Source organism: Pseudochaenichthys georgianus, unplaced genomic scaffold (assembly GCF_902827115.2).
Source record: "Pseudochaenichthys georgianus unplaced genomic scaffold, fPseGeo1.2 scaffold_738_arrow_ctg1, whole genome shotgun sequence".
NCBI lineage: Eukaryota > Metazoa > Chordata > Actinopteri > Perciformes > Channichthyidae > Pseudochaenichthys > Pseudochaenichthys georgianus.
In genome coordinates, this window is record NW_027263290.1 from 52480 (window position 1) to 71293 (window position 18814).

At 42.6% G+C, this 18814-nt stretch overlaps 1 protein-coding gene across 1 annotated transcript in view; it reads left to right on the plus strand.

The window, feature by feature from the left end:
• Positions 1–18814, plus strand: part of LOC117444125 (dynein heavy chain domain-containing protein 1) — a gene marked incomplete at its 3' end in the record, with an annotated part of 69447 nt that overhangs the window by 40755 nt on the left and 9878 nt on the right. The window contains exons 30-34 of the mRNA XM_034079821.1: positions 6153–6255; positions 9089–9217; positions 10090–10281; positions 11582–12001; positions 12740–13163. Of these exons, the coding sequence (XP_033935712.1) occupies positions 6153–6255; positions 9089–9217; positions 10090–10281; positions 11582–12001; positions 12740–13163 (1268 nt within the window). The remainder of the gene's footprint in view (positions 1–6152; positions 6256–9088; positions 9218–10089; positions 10282–11581; positions 12002–12739; positions 13164–18814) is intronic.

Below are 18814 nucleotides of genomic sequence, written 5' to 3' on the forward strand. Positions count from 1 at the left end.
ATGGCCCTTGAGAGGAAAAATAGAAAGTAGAAAGTACCCTATAAATGATGTTTTTGTATATATTAAGCTTATCACTATATAATGTAATGCCTTATGTTTAAATAGACCATAACATATTCTTAGTAAATATCTATGTCTGAATACTTAATTGTTTTGTTCAATAAATGTCAATCAATGTTTATTTATATAGCCCAATATCACAAATGTTACATTTGTCTCAGTGGACTTCACAGTGTGTACAGAATATCAGTATGTCAATATGACACCCTCTGTCCTTTGACCCTCACATCGTACAAGGAAAAACTTCCAGAGAAAACCCACAGGTTAAAGGGGAACATGGGAGAAACCTCAGGGAGAGAAACAGAGGAGGGATCCCTCTCCCAGGACGGACAGACGTGCAATCCAGTTTGGATAGTCTGCCGTGGTTCCATCCCATTTCAAAGTGCTGTTCGACGCTCGGCGTAACCCTCGGCGCACACTCAAACATCCAATCACTGAGCTTGAGGGCTATCACGGGGGTTTGTCAAGCAAAGCGGAGAGAATACTTACTTCCGGGTGTACAATTCACTAAAGCAACTACTATGAGCTGCTCCTACCCACTTGTGTTTATTAATCAAACAAATAAATAAACACAAGGATAATTAAAGCATTGAGCGGGTCTTCGACGCTCCGCAGGCTGTTGTCCGCACGTCGACGTGTGTCTAGGTGTCTCGAGGACTCGGCCGTTGGCAAACGTGGGAAGTTTCAGGCCGATAGGACAATGTCTTTGAGTTACAGCAGTAATACAAACATTGTGTTTGATGGCTGGTAATCTGTCGCCATGGCAACGGCATTTAATGACATCCCATAATGGGCATAGAGCTGTTGAGGGCCGGACCATTAGCCATTATATGAAGTCTGGTGCCGTTTGGACGATTTCCCATTGAATTATAACAACATGGTATTATTTGGCGAGGGACGCGTTGTCATGGAAACGGATATGTGAAGTTTTGGGCCGTTTGGAGCATGTTAACTGGAGTTATGAGAAAACCGCGTTTGACGGCGACCATTTTGTTACCATAGCAACAAAATTTGGCGAAATTTCAAAACTGACACATATATGTCTCGAGGGGTTGACGGTTAGAACACATGTAAAGTTTGAACAGTTTTTGACCATTTACACAGGAGTTATAGCAATATTGTGCTTAACGGCGAGGAATGTGTTGCCATGGCAACAGCTTTTGAGGAAAACTCACTATTGCCATATGGAGGTGTTGAGGGCAAGACCATTAACTGTAATCTGAAGTCTGGTGCCGTTTAGACGATTTTCCATCGAGTTATGACAACACTTTGTTTCATGGCGAGGGATCTGTCGCCATGGCAACAGCATATGATGACATCCCATAATTGGCATAGAGCTGTTGAGGGCCGGACCATTAGCCATCATATGAAGTCTGGTGCCGTTTGGACGATTTTCCATTGAATTACAACAACACCAGTTTTTTTTGCGAGGGACGCGTTGCCATGGAAACGGCATATGATGACATCCCATAATTGACATAGTGCTGTTGAGGGCCAGCCCATTAATGATAGTCTGATGTCTGGTGCTGTTTGGACGATTTTCCATTGAATTACAACAACATCGTATTTTTTGGCGAAGGATGTGTTGCCATGGAAACGGCATATGGTGAGATCTCAGATTTCATGTAGAGCTGTTGAGGCATGGACCGGTGATATAAAAGTGAATATTTGACCTCGAGCTGTTCAGGGCCGTAGTGTTAACCATCATGTGAAGTTTGGTGGCGTTCTGAGTATGTCAGTTTGAGTTATGACATCATCGTGTTCCATGGCGAGGGATCGCCTAGCATCGAGCGAACGCGAACTTTGGCGCCAAATCACGGCCATGCTGTGCGAAAAACATAATAACATAAATCGCGTTTTTCCAACGCCCAAATTCAAAATGGCCGACTTCCTGTACGTTATTTTATACCCCTCCAAGAGGCTTTTTTGTTCGTCTCCTCCGCACCCTAGATATGCGTAGCGAGTTTCGTTTGTTTACGTGAAAGTTAAAGTGGGGGGAGTTAACGTTAAAAAACGGAAGTGAGCGTGGCCTACGCAATTTGACGCAAAGCTCCGGAACCAATTACACATCGCAATTTTCACCACTTCTGACGCGCGTGCAACATTTGGTGAGTTTTCACATATGTTGCGGGGGTCAAAAGTGTTCAAATAATAATAATAACAAATGATCGGTCCGATATCAATAATGTGCTACATCCACCTCACTGTAGTCGCATGGGCTACCTACTGCCATGATTCAAGCCACTTTTAATGGGCTCGTTTTCCCTGTTTTTTGTGGGTTTTTGCGAGCGGTGCGAGCGACTAAATTGATCGTAACGATATCAATTATGCGAGTTGACTGGGCTCGCACGCAGCCGTCATGATTTCCGAACCTTTTCTGTGCTTTTGCTGCTACTTTGAATGATTGTGGAACATAGCCTGATAATAAAGACATATTCATAATATTTAATAAAGAAGTGCTAATTAATGGAGAAACGTCCTTCAACAGCTTAGTTGGAATTGGGTCTAACATGCACGTTGATGGTTTAGAAGAGAGAATCATTGAATGTAATTGTTCAAGGTTTATGGCTGAAAAGCATTCTAGTTTACTATCTAGTGTAATATTAGAACTTACGATTACGGGAGCTGTTGATAACACTATACTGGTCGAAGGCAAGAGGTCATTCATTTTGTTTCTAAGAGTAACAATTTTATCATTAAAAAAGCACATAAAATCATTACTACTGAGTGCTATGGGAATAGAAGGCTCAATGGAGCTGTGGCTCTCTGTCAGCCTGGCTACAGTGCTGAAAAGAAATCTTGCATTATTCTTATTCTCATCTATTAATGAAGAGTAGTATGCTGCTCTCGCTTTACGCAGTGCTTTCTTATATTCATTGAGAGTAATATGCCAAATTAAACGAGATTCTTCAAGTTTAGTGGAACGCCATATCCTTTCAAGTTGTCTCGACTTTTGCTTTATTTTGCGGGTTTCGGCATTATGCCATGGAGCTAATCTATGTTGTTTTATTTTCTTCTTTTTCAAAGGAGCAACAGAGTCTAATTTTATTCGCAGCGCATCTATAGCACTATCAACAACATGATCACTTTGGGGTGGTGTACATTTTGTATAAGTTTCCTCCCCTACATGCAGACATGCTATCGAGTTAAGTATTGGTGGAATCTCTTCCTTACATTTAGCTTGGTTTTGTTAAACCATCGTTGTGGGACTGGATTTTGTACTAATTCGGTAGAATGCCCCATATATAGAGGATATACATATTTATACACATTTGTATATTTGTATTATTGTATTTTGTGTTCAGGATTGTTGGAAACGTTATCTCCATCTCGCTGTCTGTACAAACACACAGAACAATTGACATTAAAGTTGACTTTGATCTCAATAGAAATAAAATAACATTAAAGAAAAAGTAGAAAATATACATGTTGACTTATACATTTACAGTAACAACATATAAAGCAGGATAAGAAGCAAACAATATGAGGAAATGATCAAACTCACAACATGTCTCATAAATGATGTGTTTTTCTATTAAAGTAACAATAAGCAGGGTGTCCGCGGGTTCTTAGCCTGTTAAGCCCGAGAGGACCCTAATCAGGGTCTGACGGGTAGTTTTTTCATGAAACTGTGTCTCAGGGCTTATTAATATTTAAAATCCTTTTAATGTGTCATACTCACTTACTGGTTAGAAACTCAGCTAACTGAAGATGTGAACCATTTTTACCGAAACAAAGCACAAGTCTCACAAGAAGCGTCTAAATGAGCCCTGAGCGAACATGCTAACACAGTTAGCACAGAACTCACGGTATACATACCCTAATTACTTATCGTAACTGCACATCCAATCCAGCGATTAGCAAACTGAGATTCCAGAAGTATCAGTATCATCTCTGAGCGATCAGAACTCGCGACAGGGGAAGCAAACACAGACATCACAACACGTAGCTTCACGGGAGACCGTCTCACCTTAGCTGTTATTCTGATCAAAAGTCGTGTTCAATGGCATTAAAACGATAAAAACGCCGCTGAAGGTTAATCCATTGGTTAATCCAATGTGTCTTTGTCACTTTGAAATTATTACTGATAATCCATAATTCCAATTTTATGTCAAAACGGAGATTTCATATTAGCTGCTAATGATAGCCTCCAGAGTGTATTGCAGCTTCCGGTTCCGGGGCATTCTGGCTGCGCAGCACTCATTCACCAGTGGGTAATGTTTAGATGGATTTTAGGAACTTCCCCAAGAGATGTCAATCATCCAAATTCACCCAAATGACCCCAGAAGTGGTTTTTTTCTTGCTAAACCTCTCTAAAAAGGTCAAATGTCACTTGTTTTGCATCAATCTTGATACAGGGTACTTATTATATGTTATAGTTTGGATTCCTAAAGCTTTTAGTCTACCATCCAATCATTCAAGGTTTCACTATAAGTAATTGATATTTATATTATAAGTAATTTAATTTTTGGACGGACACTATAATTTAATTTGTTTTACTGTGTTCAATCTGAATTTACTTTAAAATAAAAACATCTATATTGATTCTGACACTTCTACATCCAAGGTTTATCATTACTTTGAGAAAGAAGATTATTAATGTAACCCTTTTAGAAGATATGGTCATTTGTTCTGGGAATGTCCTTTTCGAGCCTGAGACCTGAACAACAGGCTCAGGGCTCAACTGGTTAAAGAGTATTAACAGTTGATCAATCAATTTAGCGAAAATGAAGGCTATTAAAAAGTATTAAACGGCATTTTCCAAGGTGTTACATTTTGTAGCTTGTTTTCAATAAGTATATAAGTGGTCCAGAGAGGTTGTGTTCTACAGTCTGCCTGAATGTAGTCACGGCGTAGGTGTGTAGTGTGATTCTGGGCAGTTTATTTGTGGCATCCCGTTGGGTTTGACGTCATCTGAACAGGACATCGCACGCTCACTGCTTGATAGCGCGCGAAGGTCCGTTTACGCCGGTTGTTAAACAACATCGTTATGGGGAAATGCAAGTCTGCGTTTGGTTGGAAGATAAGGAAGAAGGACAATCAATACTGTATATAGTCAACGTGAGGTAAAGTGTGTCGCCATGGTAACCGGTTAGAACTCCATGTGACGATGAGGTCTTAAAATGTATGGACAGGTCTTAAAAGGTCTTCCATGTGACTTCAGGGTTCCTGCCCAAAGGGGGTTCAGTAGATCTCTGAGATTCTGCAAGGGCTGGATGCAACACAGAGTTAAAACATGTGATATCTATTTTCTTTTATATTTGGAGCACAGCCTCTGCATCGTGATGTCTGTGAAAGCATTGAGTGATAATAAGAATGTAACATGGTGGTAGGTGAGAGCTAGTTTCAAACGAGAGACGCAAACAGAGACGAGTGATGGTCAGGTCACACAATAAAGGACGATGTTCACCGACTTCAGCAAGATCAGGAGACTGCTTTTCAAGAAGTCACGAAGGTACAGAGCTTACAGACATTTCTGATGCCATCCTGGATAACATTCAATCAAATGAAACTTTATAGCACTTTAACACAACATGCTTCACAAACACAAGTTCTATTCAAGCCAAATTAAAAAGGTGGGTCTTCACTCGGCTTTTATAAGCATGTAAGCTCTTCTGGGAAGCTGTAAGGGGCCTGAAACCAGAGCTGCTCTGATTGGTTAGCTGGCCGGCTCTGTTGTGATTGGCCCACCGCTTAGAGATGTCCCGCCCCTTACTCGATCACCTACAATGTGTTGGAGTGCTAGCCAATAGGAGAGTGAGTGTTACAGTGATGTCACTATGTTCAGAACGTAAATAAAGGAACCCAAAGGAGACATGTCCCCCCTCCGGATGGAGTTCGCAGACCATTTACATGCACTGATGTACCTATATAACAGGCAGCAGGAGAGGGAGCACCACAGACAGCAGGATAGGGCTTCTTCAAAAGGGCATCAATAGGAACTAAATTAAATGTCGTAAAATTCCAAAAGGTTGGATTTGTTGCAGTAATAGATTCCAGGTTTAAAGGACATGTCCCTACTACCCTATCATGTCTGTTTGACTAACGTACACACAAACTCTGGTTTGCAATAACTTCTCTACGTTCTCCAGATTAGCAGCTGCTCTGTCCCGTCTGGATGTGATGAGCGGCGCAGCAGCTCGGTACAAACAGAACCTGGTGAAACTGCAGGAGGAGGTTTCAGAGGCACAGCAGGTAATATTCAGCCATCAGCACTTTCACCTGGAGGTCAACATCCTGACAAAGCTGCAGAAGACTGCCACCGTTTCTATATCAGGTCGTTTCTCAGCACAGTCACAAATGATTTAAACAACCGTGTTAGCAATGTGTGTGACAGTGCTTCTCAAAGTGTGGTCCGTGAGCGCCCCCTAGCGGTCCGTGAGTATATTGGTAACATGTCACATTTGAAATAAATACATTAATCAAAGTTTTCCGCACTCTCGCGGGAATATCTCCGCAATGAAGCGAGCTTAAGTTTATTTTGACTGCGTGATATAGCCCAGCGCAACACCTTCGTCACACATGTTGCCACTTGTTTGTACCATTTTCAGGTGATTTGTAATCTGTTTTTAGAAGAACCATGTGTTTTTATTTGTATTTCAAGAAGCGTATAAAACAAACAATGGATGTATTTTATGAACATTTATCCATGCTGGAAGGAGATTTAGATGTTAGGAGTTAGATAGAGATTATTATCTAATCAGATGAAGCATTGCATGAAGTCTGTTGCTGATCAGAGGCTGTTGTTGGGGCAGACCATGCAGGCCCGCCCGATGGTCGCCATGGTTCATGTTTAAATAGCATTTTTACAAACAAAGCCCAGGCGAGCCTAACGTGTGAAAAAAGGGCTTCGACCTCAGAGAGTTAGACTTGGGGCCTGCGACCAAAGTTTTACTGTATTTTGTTTTGAAAATCCAGGTGTGTGTCGTACAACACGCGGTGTATTTTGCATTTCTCTCAGTAGCCAACGATCTGTGAGTCTGTTGGACATAAACTCCGTAATAAATGTCGTCTACATTTCATAAGAGGTGTAAAACCTGAGCATTTTAAATCGCATTTGAACAAAATGCTGATATAATCTGTAGTTGTGTTTGTATTGTGGATTTAACGTGTGAACGAGGCGATGTAGAGAAGTGAAGCTGTCATTATTAGGCTGTAATTTGTTATATACTGTTGGAGTGGTGAGCAGGCCTTTTGTTTCTGGATATTTGGGGAGTCAGGTGACCGTGAGGGTTTTTTTATTGGCTAAGTGTCCTTGGTATGAACACGTTTGAGAAACACTGGGCTAGAGGGACAGACTGGGCATCATGTTTATTCATTTATAACTGAGAAACAGAAACAGTTATTCCTTTGCAAGAGATGATGTCAAAGTGACCCTTCAATACGGCTGATTATTCAGTATTATTTATACACACAACTTCATCTTTTGTATAAATTACAAGTTAATACATCTGCTTACATTTCCCCTTCCGACACGATATGTTCAGAGGTTTATAGAGGCTGAAGAAAATACTGGAAATATTGTTTAAACATTAACATTTATTTATTTGCATCTCATTTTGCTAAAGCAATTCCTAAATGAATAATGCAATTTGAATATTAAGTCATATTTACCTTCCACAACATTGTCTTTTGTACATTTACAAGTTAAAATATCTGCATAACATTTATGATACAAAAATGATTTGAACAACCCTGTAAGCAAAATATTTTGATGTTTATCGAGGCTGAAGAAGATCGCAGGATTATTTTGTATTTATTTCTTAATGTTTACTTCTTTACATCACATTTTTAAAGAACATATCATGTTAAAGGGGACCTGTCATGCAAAATGCACTTGTTGATGTCTTCTCTACATCACCATGTGTCCCCGGTGTGTCGGGGAACTCACGCAGCGTCAGGAAATAAACCCCTCTCTCTTTTCCTCCGTACCCAAATCTCTAAAAACGGGGAACAACGGAGCTGATCCAGATTTGCGTCCGATATGACGTAACATCTGAAATGTGGACCCACGGGCCAATCAGAAACGTTGCTATCAGAAACAATGCCCGACTGTTTTGGACGTAATATGGTCGGTGTTTACATTAGCATCGCTAACACTCAGAGCTAACCTGTGCTGGAGAGCATGTGTGTGAAGAAGCAGGAAGTAAAAAGGAACTCACCTTGTGGTATAACCGGCAAGAGAGAAAGCCTTTTTTTTGTCAATTATTTTTTATTTTGTAAAGCTTTATCCACAAATCAGCACTTTAGAAACAGGAAGTGGAATAGAGGGATATGAGGCGTGGCTAGAATGGGTGATCTGTTTGGTATTTTGAGCAAAACACTTCATAGACATGTTTTTTATAAATGTTTATCTGAGACCTATGGTATTGCCTACAAATAGCAGGATAGGTGACCTTTAAGGTAACCATACTTTCCTAAATGAACATTGCAATTGAAATATTCACGATGGACATCATTGTTTTCTGCAATTTACAGTTTAGATATTTGCATCCATTTAGTTCAATTAGTTCTAGGAATATTGCTTATTCATTTCCAAATGAGAAGCTTTAACAGCAACATTTATTTCTGTGCATCTCATTCTTAAAGAAGGATTCTATAACACAAGGTGTGAGCAAGCTCTCTGATTGGTCAATAGGCGTGTTTGATTCCACGATCAAACAACGGTCAAATAGAACGTGCCTTTTCACAACAAGTCAGTATCCCTCCGCGTCTGAGAAAAACGGTATACCGTTGGGCCTAAAAGCAAACTGCCTGCAGTACTCCAGTACTCCAGTACAGGCGTACGGACCTCGGCGCAATCGCCTCGGTCCTGCCGCAGTACTGTCGTACCAATAATGACGTTCAAGAATGGCCTCTCTTGTATGATTGCTTAATTCATTCTATCGTCACCCTCCGTTCCTAAATTAATGTCTGCGTCAAAATGATGGTTTACAGATCTGTACAAACTGTACTTTTGCAACACGTTGGATATATTGATCAAATACAGTTGTAGTACTTGCTAAATGATCCCTCTGCCCTCCTGCAGCGTGAGTTAGAGCTCCTCTCAGCGCTGGATCATCAGAGGATTCTGCTGGAGGAGGCGCAGGAGAGTTGTGTCGTCGAGGAGAACAAGCTGTACGACCTGGAGGAGCAGGTCAGCCACACTCACAAGCAGGTAAACATGTTTATTCACATCTGCATCAGATAACATTCACTCATATATGACTGTGTGACCTATGCTATACATCTAGTGGAGTCGTGTGCTTTTGACCAAGGTAACGGTGCATTTTACACTGCGACAAATTAGGGTTATTGTTGATTTCCAGGTTTAAAAAAAAAAAATCACAATTTCCACGATAGATCCATTTAGGAGGAACAATTCTGAAATGTAAAAAAGTGCAACAAGAGAAAATATTGTTGTTTTTTTTGTCAATCAGTCACATGGCTTTGTCGTTCAGTTACCAGTTACATCTCAGATAACATCTTAGTTATTTTCTGGTAAATCAGTGTCTTTAGCTTTGGACATTCTGTGGTTTTTCTCAGGTCTTTACTACAACTCCCATCATGCCACACTGCACAACCACGACACGACTAGTTATTTTGACTAGACCCTGAGGAGCTTACAATTACAACTATCAGGGTTCGTACGGTCATTAAAAACCTTTAAAAGTCATGGAAATGTAACTAAAGTTGAATCAAATATAATTTATATTTGATCTAGTCGCCAAAATAGTAATACTATAATGATAATAAATACTGTATCGTATAGTAATGAAACTTAAAATGGCATTTAACTGCGGAGGTGTTTTGCTGGTGAGAGATTTTAGTTGCTTCAGCGTGTATTTGATTTGTTTTAGATCGCACAACAAGTTTCATATGCAGACCTTATTTTCCTGTTCCAAAATAAACCCTTTTTAGTGAGAAAGAGTCATTTGTTTTGGTCATGGAAAGTTAGGCAACGGTCATGGAGAAGTCATGGAACATCATTGGTGAAGAAGTGAATGAACCCTGAACTATTATGCTTCTGATGTTGAAATGTCCCCTCAGGTGGTCCCGGTGCTGCTGTTGGGCCTGAAGCTGCTCTCCTGTCTGAATCCGTGCGACCTGGAGGAGGTGCGTCACTACAGAGACCCTCCCGAAGGAGTGGTGAGGATCATGGACGCCGTCTGTCTGCTTTTCAACCGTCCGCCGGGCTGGGAGAGCGCCAAGCAGCTGCTGGGACAAGACAACTTCTTCCAGGTGGGGAACCAGGTTTAAAAATAACAACACACAGATTACAGGGGCAATAGACCCTCTGCATTACATTCATGTACACAATATATACTTTTTTGTATTACTGCACATATTTTATTTCATTCTATTTCAATGTAAATACTGCTATATTCCACAATTGTTTTTAATGTTATTATAGTTTCCTTAAAATAGTTCTCTATCTGTTTTTATATTTGTTTCTACTTTTATGTATGCACCACGACACCAAGTCAAATTCCTCGTACCTGGTAATAAACCTGATTCTGATAAATATGTTTTCTTTATCCAATCAAACTTTATTTATATAGCACATTTAAAAACAACAGTGTTGATCAAAGTGCTGTACATCAATACATTTATAAAAAGCAGCATAAATAAATGTAGATAAAACCGAATGTAAAAAACACGAGACAATAAAACCATACTTATAGCCACAGACTGAAAAGCTCTCTCACATAATGCGAAAACAATATAAAACACGAGAAAATAGAAAACCCCAATTTAAAAACACAGACTGGTACGTCTTATAGGTGGTCTGCAAAAGCACAGGAGAACAAGTAGGTCTTTAAACGAGATCTACCTGCATGTGCCATCCGACCTCTGCAGCTCATCCAGAATGCAGCGGCTCGTCTGGTCTTCAACCTTCCTGAATGTTCCACACCACGCCGCTCCTCCGCTCCCTCCACTGGCTTCCGGTAACTGCTAGAATCCACTTCAAGACACTGGTACTTGCGTACCGTGCTGTGAATGGATCTGGCCCTTCCTACATCCAGGACATGGTTACACCGTGCACCCCAGCACGTGCACTCCGCTCTGCATCAGCCAGACGACTCGCTGCACCCTCGCTGCGAGGAGGACCCAAGTTCCCATCAGCAGGAACACGTGGGTTTGCTATCCTGGCTCCAAGATGGTGGAATGAGCTCCCATTGACATCAGGACAGCAGAAAGCTCACACACCTTCCAGACTGAAACTCATCTCCTTCGACTCCACCTCGAGGATAGAACTATTAACTAAGCACTTATATACTAACAAAGCACTTATATACTAACTAAGCACTTATATACTAACTAAGCACTTATATACTAACACAGCACTTGTATACTAAAGAAACACTTAAATTAAATTAAATGTAATGTAATTTAAAAACACGAAAAATGTTTTAAAATAATAATTAAGATAACAGGGGTAATAATGTACGGACAGTAAAGCAGCCACCAAAGGAAAAGGTGTAACTGATGGTGCTGATATTATAATTAGCTGTCTTGCTATTGCTCTGATTCTCTGCAGGAGTTGGAGTTCTTCGAGCGCTGCAGTGTGTCAGCAGAGCGTCTGCAGCAGCTCGCGCTCATGGTGCACAGCCCTCAGTTTGTCCCAGAGTCGGTGCAGGGGGTGAGCAGAGCCTGCGAGTCTCTGTGTCTCTGGGTGAAGGCCGTGTTCCAGTGCTGCTGCATGCAACAACAGCTGGAGCTGAAGCAGCAGATGGAGGCCACGGCCAGACACACTCGAGCCAAACTGAACCGCCTGGAGCTGCAGAAGAACGAGGCGAAGCGGCGTCAGGAGGAGGAGAAGATACAGCTGGAGGGGGTGAGAGAAACACTGAAGGAGACAGAGAAGAGGATGCAAACAGCGGAGAGATCAGAGAGGGAAGCTGCTGCTGCTGTGGAGAAGATGGAGACACTGTTCACAGAGTGGAGGGCTGCTAAACAGGTAACATGGAGTCACAAGAGTTTACTGCAAACACAATCAGATTGCTCTTCCAACTAAATATTAGTGTTCGTGTATCTTCTCAAAATATACCTGTGCATGAACACTTTTCTCCTCCAGTGTCTCGCCTTAAATATGCCTCGTGTGTACTGTATTGGCGTATCTTGTGATATATTTACAATTATTTTTTTTATGTTATTATAGTTTTCTTAAAATAGATTTCTATCTTTGTTTTTAATTTTTGTTTTACCTTTATGTTTGCACCACAACACCAAGTCAAATTCCTCGATAGGTCAACCTACCTGGTGATAAACCTGATTCTGATAAGATAAGAAGATAAGAAGTACTTTGTTGATCCCGATGTGGGAAATGTTTGCGTAGCAGCAGCATAAAAAGACAGGGCATTGTACATTAGAGAAATTAAAAGACTAGAACTAAACAATCCAACATGTAAACATCTCAAATTGAAATAAAATAGCATTACAAAATATACATATGGAAATAAAAATGTGCAGTACCAACATATAAAGCAGGATATTATATATACATAAGTATGTGAGGAATGAAATATTACATATTAGATTGAATATAAATGTAAAATGTGTGATTTTGAGTCCAGTTGTCCAAGAGAAGCTATGGAGCAGATAGTTCTCTGCCAGCCATAGGTGATTTGTTATATATATATATTTCAGTTTCTGATTCTGATATGAGGCTAAATGATGTTCTCTGTGCTCCCCTCAGGAGGCGGAGTCAGATCACAAGTCGTTATCAGGAGACGCTCTCCTCCTCGCCGCCATCATCTCTTATCTGAGCCCGTTTGGACCTGACACTCGTTCAGAGCTGCTGAACAAGTGGAGGGATCTGAGTCGGACTGGAAGCATCAAACTGACCCTAGATGACCCTCGAACCCCCCTGCTCACCCCCCATGCTTCTTCTCCTTCTTCTTCTTCTTACCCTCCTCTGGGTTTCTTCCCCATCCCAGTGTCAAAGAGGCTTCCTGTGTGGCGGGTGTTAGGGGGTCTGCAGGAGTCTCTTCCCAATGAGCGGATGCTGGTGAAGCTGCTGCTGTCGGGGAACACAAAGAGGGACTGGGTGCAGCGCTGGAACCTGCTCACTGACAACCAGAAGCACCTGGATATCCTGTCGAACAGCTGCATACACACAGGTAGTGACTCATAAACATCCTCGGTTGTTTTAAAGGTCTCCTATCATGCAACACTTTTGGATGTTTTATAAACATAAATATGTGTCCCCGGTGTGTCAGGAGACTCACACCTCTAAAAACGGGGGAAGAACGGAGCTGATCCAGATTTGCTGCCGATATGACGTAATATCTGAAATGCGGGCTTTACACAGTAATTTATGATTTCTGAAGTAAAAAGCTAATGTTGGGCTATAAAGGAACTACAGCACGGTCACATGACTTCACGTCACCACCGCTAAGCTAAAGGAGGCTAATGTTGGGCTATAAAGGAACTACAGCACGGTCACATGACTTCACGTCACCACCGCTAAGCTAAAGGAGGCTAATGTTGGGCTATAAAGGAACTACAGCACGGTCACATGACTTCACGTCACCACCGCTAAGCTAAAGGCGGCTAATGTTGGGCTATAAAGGAACTACAGCACGGTCACATGACTTCACCACCGCTAAGCTAAAGGAGGCTAATGTTGGGCTATAAAGGAACTACAGCACGGTCACATGACTTCACGTCACCACCGCTAAGCTAAAGGAGGCTAATGTTGGGCTATAAAGGAACTACAGCACGGTCAGTGATGTACCTGAACGCGTTCAATGAACGATCGTTCATGAACGCGTTCATATTTTGGGCGAACGTGAACTGAACGTACTGTATTTCCGCTAGATGAACGTAATTGAGAACGCGTTCATTCTCAGCGCTGTATAACGGCGTTCAAAACTGCGTTCATTCTCAGCACTGTATTATAACGGCGTTCAAAAGTGTGCCAGATTTCATATGCCTTTCAGCCGAAAACCCAGTTAAAACACACCGTAAACAGGCTTCAAAATAAGGCGGAAAACCACCCAATCTGGCAACAGCAAGCTGCCTGTGACGCGTACGCGCCTGTCACCCCTGGCTGTCGCACTCAAATATAAATATACTAAATATATCAGACTCCTCACAACAAACAATGTGGAACCGCGGAACCGGCGAGCATTGAATGAATGAATTCATTAGTATGGATGAAGCCGAGAGCAGCTGCAGCAGCACTCGCTCAGAGTGAGACTCTACGGCAGGGGTGGGGAACCTCCGGCCTCCGGCCGTATACCGCCCGCGAGACAATTTGGTACGGCCCTCGAGGTAATTTATAAACACACGCAAAAAATAAAAAAATGAAAGAAATCTAGACCGCAAAATAATTAAACAAGCGAGTACCTGTTTTTCCTGGCCACGGTCAGGGTCCATGAACACAACACGAGCCTAACGTGTCATCACGTGGTATATGTCTCGACTGACAGGGGTGCAGTTCTGACGGAGAGCACCAGAACGCCACTCCAGCACTTCAGAAATTGCATTACCGATAAGTCCATACACATGCCGCAGTTTCTGCGTGTCTGTGTCTCTAGCTGAAAGCCCAGTGGCGATCTGCTCATCTGTCATACTGATCAGACAGTCAATAACTGTGTTGTTATCATTAGCATCTGGTTAGCTAGCTATGCTAACGAATATAAGAAGCTTTGTCTACAACCAGTGAGGTAAAGGCACATCTTTATATGATCATTATAGTTATAAAAAAAACAAGAGAATAAAGTAAACAGGTATAAAATACTATATGACAGTAATTAATAAAGAAGAATACAGTTTCAAAGGGGAGTGATTTGTCAAATATCCATAAATTAAAAGAAAATCTGCTTACAGTTGTGTTTGGGTGTTGAGAGATGTGTCCATAGATCTCCTAATGTTGCTCTCAAAGTGCAACAAATCTTCCCAGGGGAGCATGCCCCCCGGACCCCTCTAGAGGAGGTTAGGTCCCCCACACTTAAACCATGTTCACATGGATAGGAAACTAAATACATTTGCACACATCTTGTGTCCATATCTTTCTGTGTTGGTGGTCACGCTCCACCCTGCACGTGCATGCATACGCGAGTCATGGTGAGATATCTGGATTAAGAGGTTGCTTTTTCTTTGCACAGCATGAAATGAATGGGCTGTGATTTTAGTTTTTTTAAGCAGAGGTCAATAACTTGTACGGCCCTCTGAGGATATTGTAAACATTGAAATGGCCCATTAACATCGTACAGGAGACAAATAATAGCTCGCAGCAACGTATTGAAAAAATAACTATGAACTATAAATTAGTTCATTTTTGAAACCATGAACTTTAGTTCAACATTTTGAATTATGAACTATGAACTGAACTAGTTCATTTTAAAATGTGTGAACTGTGAACTGAACTAGTTCATGTAGAAAGTGAACTTTCCCAACACTGAGCACGGTCACATGGCTTCCCGTAACCACCGCTAAGCTAAAGGAGGCTAATGTTGGGCTATAAAGGAACTACAGCACGGTCACATGACTTCACGTCACCACCGCTAAGCCAAAGGAGGCTAATGTTGGGCTATAAAGGAACTACAGCACGGTCACATGGCTTCCCGTAACCACCGCTAAGCTAAAGGAGGCTAATGTAGGGCTATAAAGGAACTACAGCACGGTCACATGACTTCACGTCACCACCGCTAAGCTAAAGGTGGCTAATGTTGGGCTATAAAGGAACTACAGCACGGTCACATGACTTCAACACCGCTAAGCTAAAGGAGGCTAATGTTGGGCTATAAAGGAACTACAGCACGGTCACATGACTTCACGTCACCACCGCTAAGCTAAAGGAGGCTAATGTTGGGCTATAAAGGAACTACAGCACGGTCACATGACTTCACGTCGCCACCGCTAAGCTAAAGGTGGCTAATGTTGGGCTATAAAGGAACTACAGCACGGTCACATGACTTCACGTCTCCACCGCTAAGCTAAAGGCGGCTAATGTTGGGCTATAAAGGAACTACAGCATGGTCACATGACTTCACGTCACCACCGCTAAGCTAAAGGTGGCTAATGTTGGGCTATAAAGGAACTACAGCACGGTCACATGACTTCACGTCTCCACCGCTAAGCTAAAGGAGGCTAATGTTGGGCTATAAAGGAACTACAGCACGGTCACATGACTTCACGTCACCACCGCTAAGCTAAAGGAGGCTAATGTTGGGCTATAAAGGAACTACAGCACGGTCACATGACTTCACGTCACCACCGCTAAGCTAAAGGTGGCTAATGTTGGGCTATAAAGGAACTACAGCACGGTCACATGACTTCACGTCTCCACCGCTAAGCTAAAGGCGGCTAATGTTGGGCTATAAAGGAACTACAGCATGGTCACATGACTTCACGTCACCACCGCTAAGCTAAAGGTGGCTAATGTTGGGCTATAAAGGAACTACAGCACGGTCACATGACTTCACGTCTCCACCGCTAAGCTAAAGGTGGCTAATGTTGGGCTATAAAGGAACTACAGCATGGTCACATGACTTCACGTCACCACCGCTAAGCTAAATGTGGCTAATGTTGGGCTATAAAGGAACTACAGCACGGTCACATGACTTCACGTCTCCACCGCTAAGCTAAAGGCGGCTAATATTGGGCTATAAAAGAACTACAGCATGGTCACATGACTTCACGTCACCACCGCTAAGCTAAAGGTGGCTAATGTTGGGCTATAAAGGAACTACAGCACGGTCACATGACTTCACGTCTCCACCGCTAAGCTAAAGGTGGCTAATGTTGGGCTATAAAGGAACTACAGCACGGTCACATGACTTCACGTCACCACCGCTAAGCTAAAGGTGGCTAATGTTGGGCTATAAAGGAACTACAGCACGATCACATGACTTCACGTCACCACCGCTAAGCTAAAGGTGGCTAATGTTGGGCTATAAAGGAACTACAGCACGGTCACATGACTTCACGTCACCACCGCTAAGCTAAAGGAGGCTAATGTTGGGCTATAAAGGAACTATCGCACGATCACATGACTTCACGTCACCACTGCTAAGCTAAAGGAGGCTAATGTTGGGCTATAAAGGAACTACAGCACGGTCACATGACTTCACGTCACCACTGCTAAGCTAAAGGATGCTAATGTTGGGCTATAAAGGAACTACAGCACGGTCACATGACTTCACGTCACCACCGCTAAGCTAAAGGTGGCTAATGTTGGGCTATAAAGGAACTACAGCACGGTCACATGACTTCACGTCACCACCGCTAAGCTAAAGGTGGCTAATGTTGGGCTATAAAGGAACTACAGCACGGTCACATGACTTCACGTCACCACCGCTAAGCTAAAGGAGGCTAATGTTGGGCTATAAAGGAACTACAGCACGGTCACATGACTTCACGTCACCACCGCTAAGCTAAAGGAGGTTAATGTTGGGCTATAAAGGAACTACAGCACGGTCACATGACTTCACGTCACCACCGCTAAGCTAAAGGAGGCTAATGTTGGGCTATAAAGGAACTATCGCACGATCACATGACTTCACGTCACCACTGCTAAGCTAAAGGAGGCTAATGTTGGGCTATAAAGGAACTACAGCACGGTCACATGACTTCACGTCACCACTTCTAAGCTAAAGGATGCTAATGTTGGGCTATAAAGGAACTACAGCACGGTCACATGACTTCACGTCACCACCGCTAAGCTAAAGGTGGCTAATGTTGGGCTATAAAGGAACTACAGCATGGTCACATGACTTCACGTCACCACCGCTAAGCTAAAGGTGGCTAATGTTGGGCTATAAAGGAACTACAGCACGGTCACATGACTTCACGTCTCCACCGCTAAGCTAAAGGAGGCTAATGTTGGGCTATAAAGGAACTACAGCACGGTCACATGACTTCACGTCACCACCGCTAAGCTAAAGGTGGCTAATGTTGGGCTATAAAGGAACTACAGCACGGTCACATGACTTCACGTCTCCACCGCTAAGCTAAAGGCGGCTAATGTTGGGCTATAAAGGAACTACAGCATGGTCACATGACTTCACGTCACCACCGCTAAGCTAAAGGTGGCTAATGTTGGGCTATAAAGGAACTACAGCACGGTCACATGACTTCACGTCTCCACCGCTAAGCTAAAGGTGGCTAATGTTGGGCTATAAAGGAACTACAGCATGGTCACATGACTTCACGTCACCACCGCTAAGCTAAAGGTGGCTAATGTTGGGCTATAAAGGAACTACAGCACGGTCACATGACTTCACGTCTCCACCGCTAAGCTAAAGGCGGCTAATATTGGGCTATAAAAGAACTACAGCATGGTCACATGACTTCACGTCACCACCGCTAAGCTAAAGGTGGCTAATGTTGGGCTATAAAGGAACTACAGCACGGTCACATGACTTCACGTCTCCACCGCTAAGCTAAAGGTGGCTAATGTTGGGCTATAAAGGAACTACAGCATGGTCACATGACTTCACGTCACCACCGCTAAGCTAAAGGTGGCTAATGTTGGGCTATAAAGGAACTACAGCACGATCACATGACTTCACGTCACCACCGCTAAGCTAAAGGTGGCTAATGTTGGGCTATAAAGGAACTACAGCACGGTCACATGACTTCACGTCACCACCGCTAAGCTAAAGGAGGCTAATGTTGGGCTATAAAGGAACTATCGCACGATCACATGACTTCACGTCACCACTGCTAAGCTAAAGGAGGCTAATGTTGGGCTATAAAGGAACTACAGCACGGTCACATGACTTCACGTCACCACTGCTAAGCTAAAGGATGCTAATGTTGG